At 43.8% G+C, this 22,067-nt stretch overlaps 1 protein-coding gene across 2 annotated transcripts; it reads left to right on the top strand.

Annotated features, from left to right (window-relative positions):
* Nucleotides 1–462: 462 nt before the first annotated feature.
* On the top strand, nucleotides 463–6,791 carry LOC101517294 (zinc finger protein 24). Of its 2 annotated transcripts, none has more exons than XM_004579548.4 (4): nucleotides 463–603; nucleotides 2,658–3,160; nucleotides 3,844–3,991; nucleotides 6,231–6,791. In XM_004579548.4, the coding sequence occupies exons 2-4, from the start codon at nucleotides 2,741–2,743 to the stop codon at nucleotides 6,767–6,769; spliced, it is 1,107 nt and encodes a 368-aa protein (XP_004579605.1). In that variant the 5' UTR covers nucleotides 463–603; nucleotides 2,658–2,740; the 3' UTR covers nucleotides 6,770–6,791. The 2 variants fall into 2 exon arrangements, with proteins under 2 accessions (XP_004579605.1, XP_058532737.1); XM_058676754.1 differs by having other exon boundaries at nucleotides 483–603; nucleotides 2,677–3,160.
* The last annotated feature ends 15,276 nt before the right edge of the window (nucleotides 6,792–22,067 follow it).

A 22,067-nucleotide genomic window follows, 5' to 3' on the forward strand; every position in this document is an offset into this window, starting at 1 on the left:
TTGGAGTTAGAAGATGATTACACGTTCTGCCATCGCACTGCGACACCACCGCCAGGGCTCTTAACCTTATATTGATTTCCCTGAAATACCCTGGCCATAACAACGCTTGGTGGCAGGGCTGGTGAGAGCCAGAGGGGACAGGCCCTGGTATTGGTTTCAATTCTTGTTTACCAGCGAGGTACCATGAAAAATGAACACTACGGTACATAGAATGACAGGGACAGCAGCGGGCACAGTGTAGTCAAGCTTTCATAACTATTGGCTTCTATCACTTCTCGGCATTACTGCGTACACAGGAGGTAATGCATGTGAAACGGTTTGTGCAACTAAGGCCGACCTTAAGGGTCGAGCTCTTTTCTTCCCGGCTCTCTCGGAGCGGAGGCTCAGGGCCAAGCGCAGCTTCAAAGCGCCCATTGTCAGCACACCCGCCCCGCCCCCGCGCAGGGCCCGTCTCCATGGCAACGCGGGGTTTGGCCTTTCTCCGCCTCCTCGGGCCTGCAGACCGGAAGCAGTTCGCGCTCGGGGTTTCTGGGAAAACAGGTCGGGAGCGGCGTTTCTGCGTCGGCCGCGGACTGCGAAGCTACTGCGGTTCCTGAGCCAGAGGTCTGGGCCGGAGTCGGAGGACGGGGCTGGGGAGGGGAGCGCCGAGCTACTGTCTGCGGCCCTTCCGCTACGCAGAGCTTTCCTCCGCTTCCTGGGAGGTGCGGGCGGGGGAAAGGCCGCGCTCGCCGAGCCCGGGAGCTCAGGGGCGGGAAGGGGGAGTCGGGAAGCGGCATCAGGGTTCCGACGGGCGCGAAGAGTCCTCCATCCCCGGTGTCCTCCGCGACCCTCCTCGACCCCTCCCCCACCGCCCATTTTGTTCTATTTCGAGGCCCTGGCATGTCGCGGAGGGTTCTGGGAGCCTTTTCGGGCTGAGGCGGGGACTGGGCGCGTCTCGCGCGGGCGTCGTCGGGAGTTGTAGTCCCGTCGCAGCGGGCGGAAAGGCCGCAGACACGGGGCTGCTGTCCGGGGCGGGCTGTGTGTAGTTCTCTGAAATCCGCTGCCTCGAGAGGGGTCTGGAGGACGTCGGGGCAGGAGTAGGGCACGCTGTGTGTGTCTGTAAGGTGGGGAGATCACTTAGGACCTGCCATCCGGCCCAGGCGCTCTCGGCGCTCTGCTTCCTGACGCTGGGACGTAAGACCAGAGGAAAAGACATGTCTTTGGTACACAGTTGTTTGAGCGATTGATACAGTAAGGTTCTGGAACGGGAGCGAATGACACTGCTGGCCCGATGCTGTTTATAAGGCCACCGCTGCTTAGGGAGTTTAATTATGCTCCTGTGTATTACCTAGTAAGGTGTTCGTTGATTCCTGTTGTCCCCTTGATCCAATTACAATAGAATGTATTTAAGTTAGTGCTTTTCAGATTGCTGGGGTTCTCAGTAAATGCAGAGGCGCTGCATGGCACATTCAGGCACCGTTGGAACTGTGCGAATACTGAGGAGTAGAGATAGGGCAGAACTTTCCCTCCGTGTAAGGACAAGATTCTGGACGACTGCAAAAACTTAAGGCGGCAACGAAAATGCTTTTTCTTAGTGGGATTTGTCGTGATTAATGCCCACCATTATAAATTCATACATATTTATGATGTAATACCTTCATACTGTACAAAATGCTTTTCAATATTAATTGATTTTAAAATGCTGTGATCTGTTAGGAGCAAGTGAATGTGTTTTCATGTGTATTTTAAGTCAAAGGAGTTCTGGAAATGCCTTCTGAGAAACAAGTGGTCATTGATTGGGTTGATCTAAGTCCTGACTTGCAAATACAGTGTTCTGGGGCCACGGTGAGGAAGGTTGAGTCACTTCTTTTATTTCCGTATGAGTTTGTCGCTAAAAGTTTGGTGTAAGAGTTTGGAGTGGATGCGGTGAAGCGCTAGGGGCGGTCAAGAGGAAAGAAGCAAGGGGAATCCTGGCAAGAGCCTTTACTGCAGTTTCTTTTCAAAAAGATAGGTGGCAGCAGACCTCCCGTCCAGCAGTTCCCACCCCAGATGTGCACAGCAGCTGGACTGGAGCTAGGCTTGAGCAGGAGCTTGGTCCTGGCCTCCCAGGGGAGGATCAGGAGCCTGTTACAGGAACCCTCGCTGCTGCCTGCTGCCTCCTGCCTCCCGGGGCCTGCGTTTGCAGGAAGCTGGAGTCCGGAGTGAGCGTCACATCCAGCAGCAGATGTCGGTGTCTTAAGCACTGTGCTGGTTGCTTGCTTTCGTTCATTTGGTTATTGGAATAGGGCTTGTTGAACTTGTAGCTTTTTCTGTGCAGGGCCAGATAGTAACCATTAGGTCGTTCAGGCCTGTTCTCTTTTCTGTTGAAATTACTTGGTTCTGCCAGCTCTACTGTTGTAATGTGAATCATGAACAAATAAAATTACTCTGGACATGGGCATTTTAATTTCCTGTCATTTTCATATGATGAAATATTTTAAAATATGAAAAATACCCTTGGTGCAAGTGTTATTACAGAGGTAGGCTGGTTTTGGCCATGAGCTGTAGTTTCAGGCTCCTGGTGTAAGTTACTGATTAAAATGTTAATCCAATAAAAGAGCAAACATCGTTTACTTCCCTTGTAAGTCCAGATTCTTAGGCTTTTTGGTCATTTGTATCTTTTTTTTCTTGTGCTTCAGGGGTGCCTGTGAAGAAGAGCGAGTATTTTCCTGAGGCTCATCTCTTGCCTTGATTGTCTTTTCTTAAAGTATTGTAAATCAGAATGTCAGCACAGTCCGTGGAAGAAGACGCCATACTTATCATCCAAAACCCAGATGAAGAGGAAAAAATTCTGCGAGTGAAGTTGGAGGAGGATCCCGCTGGTGAAGAGGGCTCGAGCATCCCCTGGGGCCATCTCCCTGAGCCCGAGGTTTTCCGACAGCGATTCCGGCAGTTTGGATACCAGGATTCCCCAGGGCCCCGTGAAGCCGTGAGCCAGCTCCGAGAGCTTTGCCGCTTGTGGCTTAGGCCAGAGACGCACACGAAAGAACAGATCTTGGAGCTGGTCGTGCTGGAGCAGTTTGTGGCCATCCTGCCCAAGGAGCTCCAGACGTGGGTTCGAGAGCATCATCCTGAGAATGGGGAGGAGGCAGTGACGGTGCTGGAGGAGTTGGAGAGTGAACTCGATGACCCTGGGCAGCCGGTGAGCCTCAGGCCACGTCACTGGGTTAGAAGTGCTGGCATAGTAGTAGGCGAATCTGCTAAATTGATTCTTTTCAACTAAGTTAGACTTAGGTTGATGCCTTCTCCCCTCCCCCTGCTGCTTCCTGTCATTGTGCTGTTTTGCAATAAGAAGATATTTCAGAATGGAAAATGATAGTTTTATGTTGGTGCCAAACAATTTTGCAATCTATGTGTATGAGGGGTCATCAAAAAGTTCATGGGAATTTGACTGAATGGATTTCAAAGAGTTTTGCACTGAAGTAACAAGTGCCTTTTAATTATATTTTCCATTAAAAAGTGTGTAAGAGACAGAGAGAGACCCAGAGCCCCCATCCAGCTGTTCACTTAACTGAATGCTTGCGGTGGGGGCTGGGAGCCCAGGGCTCAGTGCGGTTCCCTCACCTGGGTGGCAGGGTCCCAACTGGAGCCGTGGTCACTTGCAGCCTCGGAGGGTACACGTTAGCAGGAAGCTGAGGTGAAGAGCAGAGCTGGCACAGGTAGTTAGAACAGGGGTGTGGGATCTGTACCACTGGACTAAATGCCAACCTCTTTTCCCCACAAGCTTTAAATTACCTGCCTAGGTTTTGCGTGGTTTCTCTTACATGTGTTTTGTTCTTGTTCTCATCAAGGTTCCTTTTCAGCTGAACCGAATCTTCCCTGCAGGTTTCTCTTCGGCGGCGCAGGCGGGAAGTGCTGGCAGAGGAAGTAGTGTCTCCAGAAGAAGCTCCAGGATTACCCAGCTCTGAGCTCGACGCAGTGGAGAACCAGCTCAAGTGGGCGTCCTGGGAGCTGCATTCCCTCAGGCACTGTGGTGAGAGGCTGCCAGTGCTGTGTGCTGGTTCTCATTGCGGTGCTGCTGCGGGGCAGGGTTCTCTTAACCTAAGTCCCTAGACACAGCGGTTCATTTGCTTACCTTAATTTGTAAGATTTATTTTTGCTTGGAAGAGTTGGGAGAGACAGGGAGATCTGTCTGCTGGTTCATTCAGATGGCTGCAAGGGCTGGGTTGATCTGAAGCTGGAAGCTACAAGTTTCTTCCAGGTCTCCCATGTAGGCATAGGAGTCCAAGGCTTTAGACCATATCCCACTGCTTTGCCAGGCTGTTAGCAGGGAGCTGGATTGGAAGTGGAGCAGCTGGGACTTTGCTAGTGCCCATATGTGGGTGCCAATGCTGGAGGTGGAGGATTCGTGTGCTGTGCCACCACGCTGGCCCCTTTTTCGCTTCTTTTGTTTTTTTGTAATGTAAGAACAACAAACTGAAACAAGCAAAACTTTACTGCCTTTCTCCATCATTTTTCTGCGAACCAAGCATTACTGCAAACTTAATAAGCAAATGAATATTTCTTTTTTTTTTTTTAAGATTTATTCATTTTATTACAGCCAGATATACAGAGAGGAGGAGAGACAGAGAGGAAGATCTTCCGTCCGATGATTCACTCCCCAAGTGACCGCAACGGCCACTGCTGCGCCGATCCGAAGCCGGGAACCAAGAACCTCTTCCGGGTCTCCCACGCGGGTGCAGTGTCCCAAAGCTTTGGGCCGTCCTCGACTGCTTTCCCAGGCCACAAGCAGGGAGTTGGATGGGAAGTGGAGCTTCCGGGATTAGAACCGGCACCCATATGGGATCCTGGTGTGTTCAAGGCAAGGACTTTAGCCGCTAGGCCACGCCGCCGGGCCCAGTATCTTTCGTTTCTTAGAGATTAGCATCTTTAGCCTTTTCTTCCCATTCAGACTCTTTGCAGGCCTTGCCGTGTTGGCTAGCATCTGCCTTGTTTTGAGAAAGCATGTATGTAGATAGACCAGGTTCCTCTCTATATTTTGCATATATCATTGCTTATTTATCTTCTGTTTTAGTCTTTTACTTTCAGAATTCTGTCTGATCCTACTGGTATAATGAGCTGACTTGAAGCCTCTCCTCTTGGTGTATTGTATATCACTGGAGATTCTCTAAATTTGTAGCTATTTTCAGCTTTTTTTTTTTTTTTTTTTTTTTGAGTGTTTGGGTGGCAGAATAGTACAGAAAGAGGGAAAAGCAAGGAAAGAACTCTTCAGGCTGCTGGCTTCCGTCCGCAGTGGCCAGACTGGGCCAGGCCAAAGGGGAACCTGGGACTGCGTTTGGGTCCCTTAGCTTAATTTCAGGGTGAACATTACATGTTTGCATGAGCCTCATTTCATCAGTCTCATCTTTGCCACCCTTTGGAAAAGTATGCCCTTTGTTCCGCTCAGCCTTCATCCACACATCTCACGTTGCCAGGCTTCACAAATCCACCCCCCTTCCATTAGCTTTCTTCCCTAATTATCATTTTGTTAATCATTTACTCTGTCACTTTCCTGAGTGCTGGTGATTGCCTTGTGAACTATGCCTGTATTTGTTAAGACTTGAGACTGCAGGAAATGTTTCAGTGAGACTTGATTCTTACCTCTTAGTTTAGGTGGGTAGTGGTACCACATGTTGATAGTTCAGGCTTCTTTTTCCATTGAATACTTTTTTTCCATGTAATACTTTTTTTCTCAGTGTTACAACATTCCAAATAGAGCAGGTTGCATTTTATAGAAAATCTTTCTTACTCAGAGTATGTTCGTGATATGTCTTGAGTTAAAGAATGCTTCCAGCTTTGCTTTAGTTCTTTCTGGTATGGATGTTCAGTTTATAGTCTGATGTTGACTGTTTCCTGCCTTATTTTACTCATTTCAGAAATAGCAATTTTCTGGCAGATTCCTTACCATTTACATCAGTATTTTCTCCCTTTATCAATCCAAAAGAACATTACAGCTGTTTCCTATTTTTTTCTTAGAAAGTTTGGTCCAGATCTTTCTGTTTATAATCTTGCTTATGTTTTATCTACAACCTTTTATACCAGTATGCTGTTATCTCACTAACCTCATAATTAGTCATTTCATTTTTTCCTGTGTTGATGGTAGGCAACTTTAACAAAGATTTTTCACAACGCTGTTGTAGGTGTTCCTAACATATTTTTAGTTCATTTTTTTAAACGGTTCTTTTTCCCTGAACTAGGATACGAGTGATATTCACATTTTCTGTTTGTTTCAGATGATGATGCTAGGACTGAAAATGGAGCACTCGCTCCCAAGCAGGAGATCCCTTCGGCAGCAGAGTCAAATGAAGTTCCTGGCACTCTGAATATAGGTGTCCCTCAGATTTTTAAATATGGAGAAGCTTGTTTCCCAAAGGGCAGGTTTGAAAGAAAGAGAAATCCCTCTCGAAAAAAACAGCATATATGTGATGAATGTGGAAAACATTTCAGTCAGGGCTCAGCCCTCATTCTGCATCAAAGAATCCACAGCGGGGAGAAACCTTACGGATGTGTTGAGTGTGGGAAAGCCTTCAGCCGAAGCTCCATCCTCGTGCAGCACCAGAGGGTCCATACTGGTGAAAAACCGTACAAATGTCTGGAATGTGGGAAAGCCTTTAGCCAGAATTCTGGGCTTATTAACCATCAGAGAATCCATACTGGGGAGAAACCTTACGAATGTGTTCAGTGTGGGAAGTCATATAGTCAAAGCTCAAATCTTTTTCGACATCAGAGAAGACACAATGCAGAAAAACTTCTGAATGTTGTGAAAGTTTAAGAAATTAAAAAAATAAAAATCAGCACTCAGGTCTTTTTCTTCAGAAATGAAGACAAAAATTTAAAACGTGAAATATTACCTAATAGTTTTTTTCCTTATTGACTGTCAGAAAATCTGCTTGGAAATGTTAAAAATCTTTACTCACCATTACTATTTTATCTTAATGAAATGGTGTCATACTTGCCTAGAAACTGAAATTAAGTCTAATTCAGGTGTTAATAACTAAATTTTCCACATGATGCTTATGTTTTCTTCTGCAGATAATGAACTGCCTGATGCTCTGTCCCTTTCTTCAAAGTTTTCTTTTTTAGACAGTAGGTTGTGTTGATCGTTGAAATGTTTTTTGTAAGGATACATTCCCTTCTACATTGATAAGCAAGCAGCATAGAAGAACTAAAAAAATCTGAAATCCATCTGAAACTTACCTTTTAAACTGTCTTTTAAGAATTTACCCTGTTTCCTTTTACATAATTTGAATATGCATTTAAGAAAATAGAAGATAAAAGATGACTAAAAACTTCAAAATAAAATGAGCCTTAAGATCTCAGGTAAGAAACGATGTTGATAAAACATCAAAAAGTGTTTGGGACATCTAGATTGGGGAAGATACTGCAAATACTTTGACTGGTTTTTATCTAAATGTAGTCATTCACCTGTAGGAAAACTCACTTCATTTGTAATTTGGAGGCATCTAATTAATGAAGATAAATATTTCTCTAGGTATTACTAAAAGGTAGTTAAATAATTGTGAAATTAGAAAGATAGAAGTGTAACACTTGTGAAGAATTTGTAACGAATATAGTGTGAAGGGCAAATAGAAAGGTAACAGTCTGGGCTATTTTTCCTTCTTTGTTAAGCATAAAATTCATTGACAGGTGGGCAACAAATAATCAGGTTTACTGTTTTCATTTCTTTGCACACCAGGTTAAAAGCGGGCATGCATTTACTTATATTTCCTACCGACAAGGCACTGTGCTAGTTACTGTAATCCCACTTAGGAGGTGTTTCTTCCATTTAACAGTGTTTGGTGCAGAGCTGTAGGGCATGAGTAGCCTCTTCTCCCTGTCTGACTGGGGAAGGTCTCTTCGGAGATTTCCAGAGCTAAAGTTCTCGCATCAGTAGGTTGCATTGAGGTGGGATGGGCGCCACTTACAGAGCTCACCGCCAACTCTCCCACACTTTTTTCAGAGGTGAGGCCAAGGTAGTTCTCCTTAAGTAGTTCGGAAGTTTGTAAATTTTAAGACAACTAACCAAACTCAAGTAGCATTGAGGTTGTGCCTACATGTTAAGTTAAATTGACTGTCCCATATAAGAAATAAACTAGACTATTAACAACTAGTTTATTAACTGCCAGAATTGATTGAACAATTTTTTTTAAATTTTCAGTCTTAACACATTTTTTAAAAAATGTACTTTGAAGTACTTCGTAGTAGTAGGGTTATTTGCCTCTTGGCTGGTAATCCCAAGTACTGTGGTTCTACTGTTTAGTGGAAAACTCTGGAAGGTAAAATATAGAGTATGAGAAAAGGTTTTTACATATCTATCTATATATATATATATAATGGGCCATGTGTGGGAAATGAGCCATGTGAATACAAATACTACATAGTTCCAGAGATATTGGTTATATCTGGTACTTGGATCCAATTGAAAAATGGAAGGTGGGAGGTGCATGAGCCTATTAAATAAAGCATAGTAATAACTGCAAGGCCAGTGGCGGAGATGTGAGGCAGAAGGGAGCTTGTTTATAGATTTTCTGATAATTATAAGAAATGTGCTTTATAGATTAAGATATATTGAAGTATAAATATGTAGTTGTGGTATGTATTTTAAGTTATACAAGAAATGTAGGGACTTTTTGTTTGGGTTTTTTCCTCTTGTGGCTGAGAGAAAACAAGTCAGTGTCCAATAAAGCTATAAACTCCTTTGCATAAGGTTAAATGATCTTGGGTTGATTATTTATGTATGACTGACTTCTTTCCAAGTAGGTTTTAAGGTGGCATATTTGGAAGACTCCTGGGATGACAGAATTTTTATATCCAAGTGGGTAAGAAAGGAGTACCCTCTGGGTGGGATTTCATGTTACGTAAGATCTATCTTTATATAACAAGATATCCATGTTATTAAGTTGTCATAAATGCCAAAGATATTTGGTAATGTGAGAACATAGAAAAAACACAAAAGTTGGCAAGTCTCTCTCTTTTTTTTGTCTTTGCAGTGCTGATAGGTGCACATTGTTCAGAAAGAATTCTTCGGCTTAGGCAAGACTGTGAGGAAAGGAACTAGACCCCCACCTCGAAAACTGGATGGTGGAACACAGGCAAAGGAAGTGATGGGGTGTTTACTGATCACCTGTTAGGATAAGTCTCCACCGTAAAAATTGAAAAAATAATTGCTTAGTTATCTGTGATTCCCAGACATTCATTTGTACCCATTCAGATAATTCATAGTTTTGGGGAGTTCCAGCCTCTCGTGAATTGGTAGCGGGGAGTTGCCATGCCATGGTATAACCACGACCCTTCTGTGGTCACCAAATGAGCACTTGTGTAATGCTGTGTAGGTTATGGAAAGAGTCTTACCAGACAATGATAATTTGGTTTGTTCTTCCAGATCTAGATGTGCACATATATATGTATTTTTTTTTTTTAAAGATTTATTATTATTGGAAAGCCGGATATACAGAGAGGAAGAGAGACAGAGAGGAAGATCTTCCATCCGATGTTTCACTCCCCAAGTGAGCTGCAATGGGCCGGTACGCGCCAATCCAATGCCGGGACCAGGAATCTCTTCCGGGTCTCCCACGCGGGTGCAGGGTCCCAAAGTTTTGGGCCATCCTCTCCTGCTTTCCCAGGCCACAAGCAGGGAGCTGGATGGGAAGTGGAGCTGCTGGGATTAGAACCGGCGCCCATATGGGATCCCGGGGCTTTCAAGGTGAGGACTTAAGCCGCTAGGCCACGCCACCGGGCCCTATATGTGTATTTTTAAATAATCGTTCCCTTGTAGGCTCAAGTCAGCATTCAAAGATTACAAGTATGTGTGTACATATATATATATATATATATATATATATATATATATATATATATATATATTTAAAGATTAAAAAAAAATTTTTTTTTGAATTTTGATTGGACAGTCATATACAGAGAGGAAGAGAGACAGGAGGATCTTCCCTCCAATGATTCACTCCCCAAGTGGCCGCAAAGGCTGAAGCTGAGCCAATCTGAAGCCAGGAGCCAGGATCTTCTTCCGGGTCTCCCACACAGGTGCAGGGTCCCAAGGCTTTGAGCCATCCTCCACTGCTTTCCCAGGCCACAAGCAGGGAGCTGGATGGGAAGCAGGGCTGCTGAGATTAGAACTGGCACTCATGAGATCCTGGCATGTTCAAGGCAAGGACTTTAGCCGCAATGCTATTGTACTGGGCCCCAGACTTATTTTATTTTTATTAGAAAGATATATAGAGAGGAGAGACAGGAAGATTTTCCATCCGTTGATTCACTCCCCAAGTGGCCACAACAACTGGATCTGCACTGATCCCAAGCCAGGAGCCTCTTTCTGGTCTCCCATGTGGGTGCAGGGTCCCAAGGCTTTAGGCCGTCCTCCACTGCTTTCCCAGGCCAGAGCAGGGAGCTGGATGGGAAGCTGCATGGGCACTGGGACCAAAATCTGCACCCATATGGGATCCCGGCGCATGAAAAGCGAGAACTTTATCCGCTAGGCTACCTTACCAGGCCCTAAATGTGCACATATTATAAGCAAAAATATGTTACTGTTGCACAGGCACTGAAGTGTTTTTACCATGGATTCATTCTTAATACTCAGTGATCATAGGAGGTAGGTATGTATATCCATTTTACAAGTGCTGCACTGAGGTTTGCCTCCCACACAGTGGGTGTTTTCGCTAGCTGTGTACTGTTCCATTGTATGACTATATTTAAGCAAACCGTATTGATGGGTAATTAGTTTTTTATGAATAAAAACATGGTTAACATACACATATTTTGCTCTGTGGGTATCTGTGTAGGATACATAGCTGGAAAAGGATTAGCTAGGTCAGAGAATGTACATTTGAGACTTGAAAAATGCCGCCAAAACGACTGTACTGATTTACAACTGGACAGATAGTAAGAGTGCCTGCTTTCCCACGCTCGCTACCAAGGCTGAATCCTTAAGAGGTTTTTGCCTGTCTGAAAGAATCTGTTTTATTCTCATTGGTTATTAGGAGGAACATTTTTCCTACCTCTTATAATTTACATTTCGTGTTGTGAGTGGGCTTTTGCCATTTGCTATATTTAAATTATGAAATGATGACTACATTTCATTACATAAAACATTATTTGATGCACAAGTATAAAAGCAGACTTCTCCATGCTTCCGGTTGTGTTCCACTTGCCACAGTTTACTATGTGGCCTATCTAGTTCCTTTCCCATATGTTTGCAGCATACAATTACAAATGATTTCTACATAAGTAAGACCTTACATTTGAATGGTCCTATGGCTTATTCTTTTTTGGGGGGAAGGATGCAAACAGATTCTGAGATCATTAGATATGTTTATCTTGATGGCTGAGTCGGGTAGAAAATTCCAGTGTTTTAACTTAAATACGCCCGCTCCCTTTTTCCTGTCACACTGACAGCATAAATTTCAGACCAGGTGTCTTTGCTCATTTGCTGCTGTGTATGTTGAAGTGCTACGGTTCACTGCCTTTAACTGTTATTTTCACTTACTGTTCAGAAAGTGCTCATTCCCCCTCGTAGCTTTACTTACACTTTTTCATCTGTTGGGTATAAAAGAAGAAAGAATCCTTCCTTATTCTACATTTCCTTGACTAATGGTGAGCTTGGGGTTTTCATGTGTATGGTCATTTACAGGTTTACCATGGGTTGACTGTATCTTTGCCAACTTTTCTGTTAGATTATATATAGATATCTGTTGTTCCTTTTGTCCAATATGTTTTTCTCCATTGTCTGAAAACAACCTTTAGTTGTTGTTGGGAACCCAATCCTTGTGGCTTAGGTGAGCACGTGAGCAGGTACAGTCTCCTAAGTTGTACGGCTTTCAAGCCGCAGCAGTTGAAGAATGGGCACGTGACTAGCCAGGCTAATGAGCGTCCTCAACAGAACTTGTGGCACTACTTGAAAGAAGCTGCTTTACGGAGATCCCAGGAACCAAGAACCATGTAAGCTTGAATTGAGGAGAAACTCGGAGGCTAACACAAGTGGAAAAAGATCTAAGTTCTGATTTTTTTTTTTTTCCTGGAGGCCCTCAATCCAGCTGTGCCTAAAGCCTGCCCTACCTCCGGACTTTAAAGTTTTGTGAGCCAATAAAGTCCCTTTCTTGTTTAAAATAATTGAATTGGGTTTCTGTCTGGTTAAACATAGATTATTTGTATTTTCTTATTGATCTGTAGAAAACCTTTGTCATTTTAGATTCTAGACTTAAAACACTAAATGCACTATATACATTAATAAAATTAGCATGGCCTTCTAGAATTGACCTGTCAACCTCTGCCATTTGTTACTTCAGTCTCCCTGTGCCACACACATACTTCACATTCCAGCAGTGACTCAGCATTGATATTAAAGGACCTACAGTGCTTTCCTTTTTTTTTTTTTTTTTTTTTTAAGATTTATTCATTTCATTACAGAGTCAGATATACAGAGAGGAAGATCTTCCATCCAATGATTCACTCCCCAAGTGAGCCGCAACGGCCGGTGCTGTGGGAACCTGGAACCTGGAACCTCTTCCGGGTCTTCCATGCAGGTGCAGGGTCCCAATGCATTGGGCCGTCCTCGACTGCTTTCCCAGGCCACAAGCAGGGAGCTGGATGGGAAGTGGAGCTGCTGGGATTAGAACCGGCGCCCATATGGGATCCCGGTGCGTTCAAGGATAGAACTTCAGCCACTAGGCCACGCCGCCGGGCCCTACAGTGCTTTTCACAGTTAGTTCTTAGGTAGTTTTATTTCCATCCTTCCTCTCGATTGATTAGATTGGGACTCAGAATTGGCTTTTAAACTGGTGAGACCTGCCCTCCATTCCTAATTTTTTTTTTTTTAAGATTTACTCATTTTATTACAGCCAGATATACAGAGAGGAGGAGAGACAGAGAGGAAGATCTTCCATCCGATGTTTCACTCCCCAAGTGAGCCACAACGGGCCAGTGCGCGCTGATCCGAAGCCGGGAACCTGGAACCTCCTCCGGGTCTCCCATACGGGTGCAGTGTCCCAGTGCATTGGGCCGTCCTCAACTGCTTTCCCAGGCCACAAGCAGGGAGCTGGATGGGAAGTGGAGCTTCCGGGATTAGAACCGGCACCCATATGGGATCCCGGGGCTTTCAAGGCGAGGACTCTAGCCGCTAGGCCACGCCGCCGGGCCCCATTCCTAACATTTTTGATCAATTCAATCATTGCAATCCTAGTCAAAATTGCAACAGATTCTTCTATGAACATTGATAAAGTGATTGTAAAATTTAGAATGTAAAAGCAGATGTCTCAGAATAGCTAACATAAAGAACAAGCTGGAGAATTGGAATTGTTGAACTTCAAGAACACATCAGTGACCAAACTAGTCCAAAAACAGACATAACACAGTCAACTGAGCTTTGGTAAAGGAATGAATGTGATAGGGACAAAAAAAAGATGTTTTCAAGAAATCGTGTTGGAACAGCTGGACATCTCCAGGAAAAAGAATCTAGACACAGTCTTAACTTTCACAATAATATTAAAAATGAATCAGGTGGGGCACAGTGCGGTGGCCTAACAGCTAAAGTCCTCGCCTTGAACAAGGTTCCTGGCTCTTGGCTTCAGATTGGCACAGCACCGGCCATTGTGGCCACTTGGGGAGTGAATCATCGGATGGAAGAGCTTCCTCTCTCTCTTCTTTTCTGTATATCTGACTTTCCAATAAAAAATAAATCTTAAAAAAAAAAGAATCAGACCTAAAAATGACACAAAACTATGAAACTCTGAGAATATAACCAAAAAAATTGAGATGACTTGAAAGTTTGAAAATAACTTAGGTATTCTGTGAAGGCAAAATTCATAAAAGAATTAAACTGGAATTCATTAAAACCAAAACTGAACAAAGATGGTTTTCAAGAGAATAAAAAGATAACGCATAAATAGAACTGGTAAAGGACTCATTAGAAATACAAAAAGAACTCTAAAGACAATTAGCGGCAACCTGATGTTTAAAATGTGTCAAGGACCTTGATAGATACCTCAATGAAGAAAATCTATTACACAGATGACAAGCATTTGAAAAGATCCACATAGTACGTTAAGGAAATTCAAACAAGCATGAGATTATTGCACAAACCTACTAAAATGGCCAAATTCTAAAACTAATTTTTAAATTATTTTTATTTTTAATGATTTTTGCACAGAGTGAAAAAGTTCAGAAGCTACAGGAACTTAAATGAGATTATCATTTCCACATTTTTTTCCCCTTCAAATATATGAGGGAAGAGGGAAAACAATCAGAGAAACCACATCCAGCCTCCCAGATGCATCTGAACCCTGGGATGGAGGGCAGCCACCCAACACCACCCCGGGGTCCCCGATGTGGGACATGCTCTGAGGGTCCTGCTCATGAGGTTTTGGTAATTCAAGAATTCAGAATTACTGCTGATCTCACCACTCCAAGTACAGTGAGATCTCCCCATAATCCACTGGTTTACATAGTCCATGTTAAGAGTCTCTGTCCAGATATTCACTGCCAACACTTGGCTGAGGTAGTTGATCAGTTTGTTCTGTCCTCTGTTGTGGTACCAGGTATCCTATGCAGGCTCCAGTGTCCTGTCATATTCTCCAGGTGTACTTAGATATGCTGTCCACTGCTGCAAGTCACTAACAAGGCCCAGCTCTGACACATGCACTCCACAGTCAGGCCGTGGAACCTGCAATTCTCTCCATGGTTGAGGTTCTGAGTCCAGCAATTCAGTTGGGGGGGGGATCCCTAGAGAAACTTCATTTGAGGTGATCCCAGACCTGATTCTTTTGTGTGCTTGCCAATACAGGGTCTGGCAGTTTGTCACCCCAACAGCTTATTCACATATTGGTGGTTGCAGTTGCTGGGTCAGTTCTATTTCCAGCCCTGTCTTGTACACAAACTAAAAGGTGTTGCAGCCCAGCCCGATCCTGTCCACCACATGCTTGGCCTTCATATACACCAGTGGGAGCTGCAGCCTAGTTGGAGCGACCCATAATAACCCACCCCCCATGCCCGCCCCCTGTCCGGGTTCCTGTACTTGCCAGTATGTACAGCAGGCTGGTCCAGTCTGTCCCACATCCCATTCAGCTCTCTTACATATCAGTGGGCATTGAAGCTTAGTTTAACCAAACCAGGCCTACTAACCAGCCCACATACCTGCTGGCAGGTGCCACTCTAACCATGCTTGTCCCAGTTGTGGTTCTCATGCTCACCAGTTGGAGTGGCAACCCAAGAGGGAAGTGCACAATGTTTCCCTACTGGGCCTACTCCCACTCTTGATCTTGTGCTCTCCAGGTGCTTCTGCAGTTTAACTTGGGAAAATGTGTGCCCTGTGCCAGCATCTGCCAGCTGGTGCTGTGGCAAAGCCCAACCAACCCACACTCATTCTGATGTTTGCATGCACCAGTAGGTACAGTCAACCCAGCCTGGCTTTCCTCTGATCCAGCTCACATGAGGCCAACAGGTGTTGTAGCCTTGCCTGGCCAGGTCTGTCCCCATCTCAGCTCTCGGGCTCTCCAGTGGGAGTAGTGGTCCAGCAGGGGAGCCCCATGCACCCCCCTCTACTGGCTTTTCCCCCTTCACTCCTGAGCCTCATGTGTGCTGGTTGGATGCTACAGCCCAATCTGGCATGACCTGCTTCACCTTGCCCGTGGGTGCTGTAGCCTGGCCGAGTCCAGCCCACCCTAATTCCAGCTCACACTGGTGGAGGCTACAGCCTCACCCAGCCCAGCTGATCCTCATGTGAACTGGCTTGTGTTGTGACCCAACCTGGCCCAACCCATACTCCATTCTGGTGCTCAGATTTGCCAGCAGGTGATATGAACTGGCCCAACCTGTCTCGCCCCCGACCTGCGTCAAATGTATGCTGCTGGTTACCATTCCCTGGCCTGGGCTAGGCTGCTCCTTATCATGGTTCTTGCGATCACATGCAGCAGATGTGTCCTGACAGAGGAGTTGCCAAGCTCCTCCATCAGAACCTCTCCCATTGACAGATCTCACACACACTGATGGGTCCATGAGCCATCCCTACTCAGTACACCTGTTCTAGCAGGAACAGTGGCCTTTTGCTGCCTGGCTTTTACCCATTCTTGTTTTTACTCTTGGGTGTTTTTTTTTTTTTTAAAGATGTATTCATTTTATTACAGCCAGATATACAGAGAGGAGGAGAGACAGAGAGGAAGATCTTCCATCCAATGATTCACTCCCCAAGTGAGCCGCAATGGGCCGGTGCATGCCGATCCGAAGCCGGGAACCTGGAACCTCCTCCGGGTCTCCCACACGGGTGCAGTGTCCCAATGCATTGGGCCATCCTCGACTGCTTTCCCAGGCCACAAGCAGGGAGCTGGATGGGAAGTGGAGCTTCCGGGATTAGAACCGGCGCCCATATGGGATCCCGGGGCTTTCAAGGCGAGGACTTTAGCCGCTAGGCCACGCCGCTGGGCCCTACTCTTGGGTGTTACAGTTCAGCCAAACCTGGTCCATACCCAGGCACAGCTCACACGTGGCTCAGCAGGGACAGAGACTTAGCCTAGCCCATCACAACACCTACCCTGGTTCTTGCGAGCACCAGTGGGTGTGTAAGTCTAGCCCAGGCCCAGTCCATACCCATGCTGAGGGACACTGCAGCCATGTCCAGATGAGACTGCAGCCCCTACTCCAGCCCCCGCGCTCACCAGTGGGAACGACAACCCAGTCAGGGCATCTCCTTAGCTCCCCAAATAGGCCTGTTCCCAGAGCCAGATCTTGCATGTGGCAGTGGTTGCTCTGACCCAGCTTGGCATAGTCCCTTACCTGTCCTGGCCTTTGCCTTTAACTCTGTAGCCTGGCCTGACCCAGCCTGCCCCTAGTCCCAACCCTCACTGGTGGGGGCTGCAACCTGGCCCTGCTCAGTCTGGTCCCATCCCTGGCTCATGCAAACTGATAGGTGTGATAACTAGCCTGGCATAACCTACACTCCAGCCTGGTTTCTGCACTTGCTGGTGAGCTTAGATTTGCTTTGCCCTGCCTAGTCCACAACTAACCCACACATTTGCCAGTTGTTGGAACTACCTTGCCCAGCTTGCCCAACCTCCAGGCATAAGCCACGTGATCACCAACAGGAGCTATAACCCACTAGTAGAGTTGCCCACATTCTCCCATTTGGCCCACTCCCAGACCCAGATTTCACACATAGCAGCAGGTGCTAGGCCCTTGCCCAGCATAGCCTACCCCTCCATCTTGGCCTTGTATGAGCTGGCGAATGTTGTGGTCCAGCCTGCCTCACACCCAGTTTTAGGATGCACATGCTGGTGCTGCTGTCTGTGCCTGCCCTGACTATTCTCAGTTTAATACCCTTGACATCATAATCCTGGAAACATGTGAAGCGATAATTCCTGGAGGAAATGCAAAGTTACAGGGTAAGGAAAATAATTTAGCACTTTTCTTACAATTAATACCATTTGATTGAGCAACTTAATATTTCTTTTTTCTACCTATATTCACTGTTCATCTCATCTATTTGTATGTCCTTAGATATATAATCCCCAAAAATTATATATCCCCAAAGATTTCCTAACAGATTTCTGAACTTCAGACTCTATTGCTTTGTCTGCTAGGTATTGTTTAGATGCCTGTATTCTGAATTTTTGAGAGAACAGAACCTAGGACAAAATATTATTGCTAACAAATTACAAAAATGATGCATCTCTAAACGATTACTGAGGATAAGTGGGAGGTGAAGCATTGAAACAGAAAATGTGCGTAGGTTTAACTGAGCTCTTTGAGTCCCCAAAGGATGCCTAGGTGTTTGCTTATTCTCACAGCATATCTCTTGAACAAAGTGGGTATTAGCCACTGCATGTCATGCTTCCATGGTGGTGGAAGAGAGTAAAGATTTTTCTGTAGATTGACCTTTCACTTTGTGGTTAGAACTTTCACCACACAATATCAACTCCATACACCAGATTGCACCATTCAGCTGCTCTAGCAGCAATCACCACAGCAACAGCACAGAATCAATCTAAGGCCAGCAGTCAGGTGGGAGGCAAGCACAGGGTTAGATGTTGCCAGGCAATGTTAGACGGTCAGAGGGTGACTAGTGTTAGAAGAAAATTTTGAACCTACAAATAAAAGACTTAGAAACTAGGTTTGGCACAACTAATTAGACATCTGAAACCTGACATACCCTAAGACAAGCATTTAATTTTCCATCCAAGCATGTTCTTCATTTTCAGCATCTTAGAAACTGCGAGGGTTTTCCTTCCAGTTACTCAAGCTAATAGCTTTTACCTGCTTACCCTGTTTCACCCATATCTAAAAATAGCAGCTACATCACAGGAGTCAGAGCAAATCATTATTATACTTCTAAAACTTTGAAATCTCTTAGTCTTGGTATTATTTTTTCTTTTTACTAAGACAAGTTACATAATTAAGTATGTCCTTCTAAAGGATACAATTAGTGGTTTTTAGTATCCTTTTAAAATATATTTATTTCAGAAATGGTTACAGAGAAAGATGGCAAGACACATCTTCTATCCTCTGACTCACTCCCCAAATGGCTTCAGTGGCTGGGGTTGAGGTTGCACCAGGTTGAAGCCAGGAGTCTGGAACTCCAATCAAGTCTCCCTTGTGGGTTCCAGGGGCACAATTATTTATTTTCATCCTCTGCTGCTTTCCCAGGCACATTAGCAAAGAGCTGGGTAGGAAAGTGGAGCAGCTGGGAATCAAACCAGGGCTCATATGGTATGCTGGTGTGATAGGTTGTGCCTTAATACGCTAGCCCTGGCTTTTAATTTGACACAATTGTACAGGCATGACCACTAATTCTGGAATGTTTTCAGCACCCCAAGTCCATTAGCAGTCAAACAGCCAACTTTTCACAACCCCACTTGCAGTGCATGAAGACTCCAGGTCCAACACATACTAAACATTTATTATTTAGTTTGATGTGGTATGTCATTTTTTGCATTAATTTCCATTTTCCTAATAAAACTGAGTATCTTTTGATGTATTTATTGGATATTTTTATATCTCTGAAGACATGTCTATGCAAATCTTGGCCCTTTAATAGGATTGTCTTTGTTAACAAGCATAGCAATGAAGACATGCATGGGTCAAAGCATGTGGGAGGGACTGTAGCACTTCCATGTCCTCTACAGGCATGCCATCCTCAAGGAATCTCCAGGTTTGGGTATGTCAAAAGCTCCACAATCCTTTTTGATTTTTATAAAGGCTTCATTATTCATGCATGATTGGCCACTGGTGATTGAACTTAATCTATGACTCTCCCCACCCCAAGGTCAAAATGGATTTAGGAAAGCTAAAAGTTCCAAAATGCTTACCACATTGGTGGTTCCCCTGGGAGCTAGTTCCCCTCTCGCTCCCACACCCTCCCCCTGCCCTGTGGTGGTTCTCTAAGGCCATGCCAAAAGTCACTGATTGTACAGCCATCTAATCTTTGATAAGAGAACAGAAAACAACCCAGGGAAGAAAGAAGGTCTCTTCAATAAATGCTGTTGAGACAATTAGATAGCAGCTTTTAGAACTAAGAAACAAAATCCCCGTATTTTACCATACACAAAGATCAAATATAAATCAATAAAAGATCTAAACTTACACCCAGAAATCATTAAATTTTTAGAGAAAATGTAGGAAATATACTACAAGTTATATGCACAGGAAAAGACTTACTAGAAAAATCATAATAAATATGGAACTACATCAATAACAACATAATATAACGCATATACATACATCAGTATAATCATAAATAAATGGGACTACATCAAACTAAGAAGCTTTTGCACAGCAAAGAAAACAACCAACAAAGTAAAAAAAAAAACAACCAATAGAATCTTTGCATGCTACACAACAGACAAGGGTTAATATCTAGAATATACAAAGAACTCCAGAATAACCATAATAACAAAGCAAAAACCCAGGCAAGAAATGGGTAAAGGAAATGAAGACACTTTTCAAAGGAACAAATCTAAATGGCTAACAGACATGAAGAAATGCTCAAGCTCCCTAGCAAAAAGGGAAATTAAAGTAAAAACAACACTGAGGTTCCACTTCACTCCAGTGAGAATGGCCCACATACAGAAAATGACCAACAACACCTGCTGGTGTGGATGTGAGGCAAAAAGGAACCCTACTCCACTGCTGGTGGGAATGAAGGTTGGTTCGACCACTGTGAAAGTGAGTAAGGAGAATATTCAAGGCAACTGAAAATTCACCTACCATATGACCCAGCAATCCATTTCTAGGAATATATCCAAAAGGACCTGATAACATGAGAAAGCAACATGCACCCCTATATTCATTACAGCACAATTAACAATTACAAAAACATGGAAACAACCTAGAAGCCCATTAACAAAGGACTGGATAAACTATGGTTCATCTACTCTATGGAATGCTACTCAGCTATTTAAAAGAATGAATACTATTGTTTGCAGCCAAATAGGCCCAACTGGAGACCATTATAATAAGGGAAATAAGCTAATCCCAAAAGGTCATATATCATATATTTGCTTTAATGTAAGATAACTTTCATCAAAAATACACAACAGCAGCAGCAACAACAACAAAAAAGGGAGAACACACACGCATATAACTCCAAAACAAAGGTGTAATGGAGGTCAGACTACCAGGAAACAAGGAAAATAAACGGAAGACATCTCTACTAAGGAATGAAGGTAGACTTCCCAATTAAACTTCTAACTATACCTAGACAACAAAAAAAATGACAGTCCCTACTTTTGACCATGCCAATAATGTCATGATGTATGTAAAGAGAAAAAAGTTGGAACCATTTCTTTCATCACTGATTTTAAGTGATTGTTCCCTGGTGATGCTCAGTGCTAACATGGCTGAGCGGTTGTGCTGCTCATCTTCTTAGGGAATGAATCTTTCTTGTTTCAATTTGCAGTTTTGTGGTGTCAAATTACTTTTGCTGTGAATTTTACTTTTGTATTTCCTAGTTATTTGTATTTACCTCAGTAAGTTCTTGTGATTCATTAATTGATCCATAGGACCCAGTTTGATTGCTTGTAAACACCCGAGATAGTAAATGTGCCTTTCAAAACTGTTTTTGCTACACCTCATAGATAATGATGTTCTAACTTTAACTGTAATTTCTCCAGAGCCACATGAGTTATACAGTAGCATCAATTTCTACAAGGTTTATTTTATTTTAAATCACTCTAGTGACACATTGGTATTTTTGTAGCATGTTCATTAATTTCATGTTGATAAAAATCTGTCTTTTTCTCCCTATTGTGAACTGTGTTCACTGGCTCTAGATTTAAGGGGATGTATAATGGAAGTGTAGCACACTGGTATGTTCAGATGTGGAGACAAAGTGCAGTATGCCTCTATACATCCAGAACAAAGATGGACTCCCAGTGAAACAGTTGAAGTTATCCTAACAGTAGGATGGTGGACTCTGACACTATCCATGCCCACAATGTTGGGAAACAACTCAAGAACATGATGGACTTTGGACTTTTCATGAAGGATCACTCATTGTAATACTACAGGGGAAATCAGTGGGGGTGGGGGAGGGAACTTGGGGAAAGGGACGGGAAATCCCAGAGCCTGTAGAACTGATCATGAAACAATAAAGAAAAGTTTTTACTGAGTAACATAAATTTTGGTGTTTGAAATGGATTTGTTATGAATAACAAAATAACACTCTCCACCATAGTTACTCTATCACTAAGTAAGTCACAAGGGTTTTAGGAGTTCTGTTCCAGGAGATGAGGGCAAAATGCAGCAGTTCCCCATTTGTATTTTCACCTCATGATCTAAAAATACCTAATAGAAAATTCTGTAAATATATTAAAATATATTAAAATTCTTAAAATTTGTTTTAAGTCATGGACCATTCTGTGTTGCTCTGTTCTGCCGCAGATGGCTGAGTCATCCTTTTTTTTTTTTTTACAGCATATCCACACTGTATATGCTATCTTCCCACTAGTTACTTAGCAGGACTCTTTGGGTTATTGTAGTATTGTGGAGCTTATGCTCAAGTAACCCTTGTGGATTTTTTAGTGATGGTTCCAACATGAAAAGATAGTATGCTGGCAACTCAGATATGCAAGAGA

This window comes from Ochotona princeps, chromosome 18 (assembly GCF_030435755.1).
Source record: "Ochotona princeps isolate mOchPri1 chromosome 18, mOchPri1.hap1, whole genome shotgun sequence".
NCBI classification, from domain to species: Eukaryota; Metazoa; Chordata; class Mammalia; order Lagomorpha; family Ochotonidae; genus Ochotona; species Ochotona princeps.